The 6,054-nt window shown below is 40.5% G+C and overlaps 1 protein-coding gene across 1 annotated transcript; it reads right to left on the bottom strand.

The window, feature by feature from the left end:
* Positions 1–2,124: 2,124 nt before the first annotated feature.
* Positions 2,125–5,764, bottom strand: LOC114308326 (uncharacterized). Its single transcript, XM_082912914.1, has 4 exons — positions 5,654–5,764; positions 5,410–5,595; positions 3,826–5,001; positions 2,125–2,877 (listed from the first exon to the last, which is right to left on the bottom strand). Exons 1-4 carry the CDS (start codon positions 5,762–5,764, stop codon positions 2,125–2,127), a joined length of 2,226 nt encoding a protein of 741 aa, XP_082769040.1.
* Between the last annotated feature and the right edge of the window lie 290 nt (positions 5,765–6,054).

The following is a 6,054-nucleotide window of genomic DNA, read 5'->3' as shown; positions in this document are numbered from 1 at the left end:
TTTTCTTTGTTAAATCATGTCCTAACTCACTTCGCTTTGAATAAATTTTACAAACATCAAAAGGCATCAAAGACAGATTTCAAAAATATCAGAGGGTCAAGCACGTAAAACAGAGCAAATATTATTTTGCAGCATAGGCTGCACGTGCGGCTGTGAGACCCGCACATGCGGCAGTTGGTCCCGCACGTGTGGCTGGGAAGCCCCGTACGTGCCTTTTTAGCAGTAGGCAAAACCCAAAAATTCTCCATTTTCCGCACGTGCGACCATGACCCCCGCACGTGCGGCGATTTCCCTGTTTGTGCAGTCCGAAATTCATGTACTCTTTCAACTTGGCATACTCAATTCAAAGCATGACATGAGAGAAATTAATGTAACACAAGGGTTCAACATCACAATAACATGGGTTTCAAGTGTATAATACCACAAGAATCTTAAGTCACATGCTCAATCAACTTAACCTTTTTCAATTTTACAACATAACCCAATTTCCTTAAGTGTACAAACAATACACATGTATACACATGCAATTTCAACTTGAGAATCCAAGGAATTTATCATAATCCTCCCATATAATTCAAAGTACCTCCAAACAACTAAATCCTAAGAATGTTTCCCAATGAAACAATTGACACACACACTTGATCTCAAAGACAAACTCTAGCTTGCACGGAAGTATTCTTACTACCCTAAAGAAGAGGTTAAAGAGAGGTTATTTAAAGTGATTCATACTTACCTTGGTTCAATCTCCACAAACCCTCTGAACTCCCTATTCTTCTCCTTTGAAGAACTCTTCTTCCTCTTAAACTCTTCCCCAGAAGATATTTATGAAAATGGCTCTAAGTCAAGAGTCCAAGGAACTTAGATATATATATATAAAAAAAAAACGAATAAGGATGAAAATCAATCAATTTAGTCATTCCAAATTGAAATTTCACAGAAAATCATATTATAACCTAAAAATCATGCTGGTCTTTGATATAAAATCAATTTCAGATAATTAAGCTTCTAAGGCTTCCAATTTCTGATCCAAACATTAGAATTGTGATAGATTTTTCTCTTATTAGACAGATATACATCCATAATCATAGGATTCACTTAATTAAACTTAATTTCACATAAAATTTCACAATAAGCATTTAAAAGCGCAGAATAAGGGACTGCAAATATACCCGAATCATGTACGAGGGTCGGCTTATTACACTCTCCCCCCCTTAAATAAGTTTGGTTCCTCAAACTTGTTTTACCTTAGGATAGGAACAGATGCAGATATTGGTTTCACAAGTTGCTTCGGTTCCGTAATGTTCTTGCCACTCAACTTTTACCATTGGAATTTCTCGATTTCGTAACTGTTTCACTTGCCGGTCTAGAATTCGAATTGGTTTTTCTGTATAAGTTAACTTGTCATCCAACATAATTTGGTGGTAATCTATGACATGAGACGGATCCGGAAGATATCCTCCAAGCATAGAGACATGGAACACGTTATGTACTTGACTCATATTTGGCGGAAGGGCAACTCGGTAAGCTACCGAACCCACTCTTTCCAAAATTTGGAAGGGGCCAACATATCGTGGTGTTAACTTACCCCTTTTCCCGAACCTAGGGTGTCCTTTCATCGGAGTAACTTTCACAAACACATGACTACGCACTTTAAATTCCAAATTCCTTTGTCAGTTATCCGCATAACTCTTCTACGTACTTTGAGTAGTTTTCAATCTTTCCCGAATAGTTTTAACCTTTTCAGTTGTCAACTGAACAATTTCGAGCCCTAGCAATGACCTATCTCCAATTTCGGCCCAACACATGGGGGAACGACATGGTCTTCCATACAGAGCCTCATAGGGTGCCATCTCAATACTTGAATGGTAACTGTTTTTGTATGCGAACTCTACCAACGGTAGATGAATTTCCCAACTTTCCTAGAAGTCCAAAACACACATTTGGAGCATATCTTCCAACGCCTGTATCGTTCTCTCGGATTGTCCGTCAGTCTGAGGGTGAAAGGTTATGCTAAACTTTAATTCTGTACCCATCACTTCCTATAGGCTTTGCCAGAATCTCGAAACAAATTTTGGATCTCTGTCGGACACAATTGAGACCGGAACACCATGGAGTCTTACAATTTCATTCACAAAAAATCGCAGCAAGTTTATCTACATTATACTGAGTCTTCACATGTAGAAAGTTAGCGGACTTAGTTAATCGGTCCACAATGACCCATATAGAATTCATACCCCGAGGGGTCCATGGTAACCCCACAACAAAATCCATGGTCAGGTGTTCCCACTTCCATTCCGGGATTAGAAGGGGTTGCAGTAATCCTGCTGGTCTCTGATGCTCTATCTTTACTTGCTGATATTGCAAACATCTAGAGACGAAATCCGCGATTTCCTTTTTCATACTTGGCCACCAAAAATTTTGTTTCAAATCCCGGCACATTTTAGTACTTCCAGGGTGTAATGAGAATCTCGAGGCATGAGCTTCTTCCATCAATTTCTGCTTAACTTCTGGTACATTGGGAACACATAATCTGCCTTGAAATTTGAGCATTGAATTCACCAAATTGAATCTCGGTCTTGGTTTTGTCTCTAGCTCATCATATATTTTCCTCAAAGTTTCATCTTCCATTTGACATAATTTGATCTCTTCAAGTAATGTCGGTTGGGCCATCACCGCTGCTACTATGGTCCCCTGCCCATGCATCACAAGATCTACATTCATTTTATCCAAATCAACCAATAACTCTCTTTGTTTCGTAAACAGATTTGCCAAGATCCCTGTGCCTTTCCGGCTTAGTGCATCTGCGACTGTATTGGCTTTACCAGGATGGTAATGAATCTGTAAATCATAATCCTTAATGAGTTCCAACCATCGTCGCTGTCACATATTCAACTCTTTCTGCGTAAAAAGGTACTTAAGACTCTTACGATCAGTATAAACTTCACAGGTAGTCCCATACAGATAGTGCCGCTATATTTGCAAGGCAAAAACCATTGCTGCTAGCTCAAGATCATGTGTAGATTAATTCTTTTCATGGAGTTTAAGTTGTCAGGCGATGACTCTCTCATTTTACATAAGCACACAACCAAGTCCTTTAAAAGAAGCGTCACCGTAGATTACAAAATCCTTTGGTACCGGATGGTAGTGCTAGAACCAGGGCTGTTGTCAACTTTGTTTTTAACTCCTGGAAAGCAGATTCTTGCTGTTCTGACCACTCAAATACACTCCCCTTCTGAGTCAATTGTGTAAGCGGTACAACGATTTTGGAGAAGTCTTGAACAAACCTCCTATAATACCCGGCTAGTCCCATAAAACTACGTACCTCAGTCACGTTGGTAGGAGTTGGCCAATTCACGATCGCCTCAATTTTATGCGGATCTACAGATACACCTTCCTCCGTTATTACATTCCCTAAGAATGCTACTTCATGTAGCCAGAATTCGCATTTCTTCAGTTTTGCATACAATTTCTTGTCTCAAAGTGTTTGAAGAATTAGACGAAGATGATTCTCATGAACTTCTACATTCTTCGAGTAAATGAGGATACCATCGATAAATACCACTACAAATTCATCTAGATAGGGCTTGAAGACACGATTCATTAAATCCATAAATGATGCTGGTACGTTAGTAACTCCAAAGGGCATAACCAAAAATTCATAATGGTCGTATCGGGTTCAAAAAGCTGTTTTCTCAACATCATCAGCTTTGACCTCAATTGGTGGTATCCGGACCATAAGTCAATTTTCGGAAAGACTTGTGCCCCTTGTAGCTGGTCAAACAAATCATCAATCCGCGGCAATGGGTACTTATTCTTGATTGTTACCTTATTGAGTTCCCTGTAATCTAAATATAGTCGGAGTGTTCCATCTTTTTTTTTCACAAACACAACTGGTGCACCCCAAGGAGAGACACTTGGGCATATGAACCCCTTATCAAGCAAATCTTGCAACTGAATCTTTAATTCTTTCATTTCAATTGGTGACATCCTATATGGAGTTTTGGAAATGGGTTGAGTTCCTTGTGCCACTTCAATTGTAAACTCGATTTCATGGTCTATTAACTCCCCCGGTAATTCTTCCGGAAAAACATCTGGAAATTCGCAGACAACTGGAATCATGTTGGTACCCCTATTTATCACTTGCCCTTCCAAAACACTGCATAAATATCCCTGACACCCTTTCTGAATCAGTTTACAGGCCTTTACTACAGAAATCAAATAAGGTGGAGAAACCACTCCCTGTCCCCGAAAGGTAGATTCGGATTGTCCTGGAGGATGAAAACTGATTTGCTTTGTCAAACAGTCAATAGTTGCACCATATTCACTCAGCCAGTCCATACCCAGAATAATATCGAAGTGGGTCATGTCAAGAGGCAATAAGTTGGCATATACCCGGATATCCCCAATTAGGAGTTCACAAGCAAAATATACATAAGTACAGATCATAGAATCCCCCAAATGTGAGGATACACATAGCACATAGGGTAATACTTCTTCAGATCTATCTAAATTTTGTGCAAACAGTTTTGACACAAAAGAGTGGGTAGAGCCAGAATCAAACAATACATGCGCAGAATGACCATGAACAATAAATGTACCTGACACCACGGTTGCAGCATTGTGCACATCTCCTAGAACCAATGCAAATACCCTGCCTTGTCTTGCAGTGTCTTTGTTGTTAACAAGCTTGGCAGCTGACTTGATGTTGGGAGCTAGTGTAGACCCTGCTGAACTTGTAGCAGCCCTATTACCATTCTGCTGATTCCTCTGAGGGCAATCCCTTACCAAGTGACCCGTTTTGCCACATTGAAAACATGCTCCAGACAACCGATAACAAGTCCCACGGTGCTTCTTTCCATATTTTGAATAGACCAGAGCTAAATCTGGAGTAAGGGTGGACGTACCAGAAGTCCCTGAATTTTGTTTCTTGCTAGGTGGAGTGAATGACCCTTTTGGCAATTGATTGTTCTGCCTCTTTCCTTTCCATTCAGCAATCCGATTCTAAGCAGCAAGGTTTCCCTCTGCTATAACTGCCCTTTCCAACACATCGACATAAGTGGGTAACTTCAACATGTTAACTCGGTCCAGGATAGCACTCCGTAATCCCTCTTCAAATTTTCGTGCCTTCTTATAATCCGTATCCACCATATGAGGTGCAAATCGGGCTAGGCCTGCAAATTGAGCTTCATACTCTACAACGGTTTTATTTTCTTGTCTAAGAGTTTCAAATTCCGTCACCTTCTTGTCTCTTATACTTTGAGGAAAGTACTTGTCAAAAAACAGTTCCAAGAATCTGTACCATGTTAAGCCTTGATGCACAATTCTCGTAAGCATCCACCACCGCCGTGCTTCGTCTTCAAGAGTGAAGGCAGCAAGTTACACTTTTTGGGCTTCGGTACAAGGAAATACTTCGAACAGTTTTTCTATTCCCAACACCCACGCTTCAGCTTTCATCGGTTCTATTCCTCCCTTGAATGATGGCGGCTTCATCTTCTTAAATTCCCTCGTGAGTGTGATAGTTCGGTCCTCAGCATGAAAATCTTGTGCCACCGGCGGACGTACCGATGGTGGTGGCGGTTGTGGTTGGGGCTGTTGCTGTTGTTACCATAAAGTCTCTACCATTTCCATGATCATTCTATCCATCCTATCTAACCGTGCTGTAGTAGCATCTTCCGGGTCTTCCGTTCTTGTTCTCACCATATTCTACATGGCAATCAATTACAATATACACAAAAGATACACAATGGGCACGAACTATAATCATTAGCGTTAGCAGATGTTATACATACAATTAACGTTGTCATCCATCTATTCACGTGTTTTCAGAATGATATGCAAGATGCCTAAGTCTTTTCTAGACACCCTAAGGCTCAATGGATTCGTGTGTGAGATAGCAACTCGTGCTCTGATACCACTTGTCACGCCCCAACCCGCCCCTAAAAGTTTGGGCATGACCACTTCAGAAACAGACATAAGATCTGATATGTATAACCTACGGGGCCTGAACGGAAGCATTAAACAATACAAAATAACATCCATTGAGCTAACACTAAC

The sequence above is a fragment of the Camellia sinensis genome, chromosome 2 (genome assembly GCF_055761805.1).
Source record: "Camellia sinensis isolate YWXY chromosome 2, ASM5576180v1, whole genome shotgun sequence".
Taxonomy (NCBI): domain Eukaryota; kingdom Viridiplantae; phylum Streptophyta; class Magnoliopsida; order Ericales; family Theaceae; genus Camellia; species Camellia sinensis.
This window is presented reverse-complemented; position numbering and strand designations above follow the sequence as displayed.

What these genes read in the sequence shown, in the direction of transcription:
- LOC114308326 (XM_082912914.1), bottom strand. Translation starts at nt 5,764, where the DNA reads ATGATTATAGTTCGTGCCCATTGTGTATCTTTTGTGTATATTGTAATT. An exon ending in GAAGATGCTACTACAGCACG is followed by an intron (nt 5,596 to 5,653) that starts GTTAGATAGGAT and finishes TGGTAACAACAG; the next exon opens with CAACAGCCCCAACCACAACC. An exon ending in GAATAGAAAAACTGTTCGAA is followed by an intron (nt 5,002 to 5,409) that starts GTATTTCCTTGT and finishes CTTGCTGCTTAG; the next exon opens with AATCGGATTGCTGAATGGAA.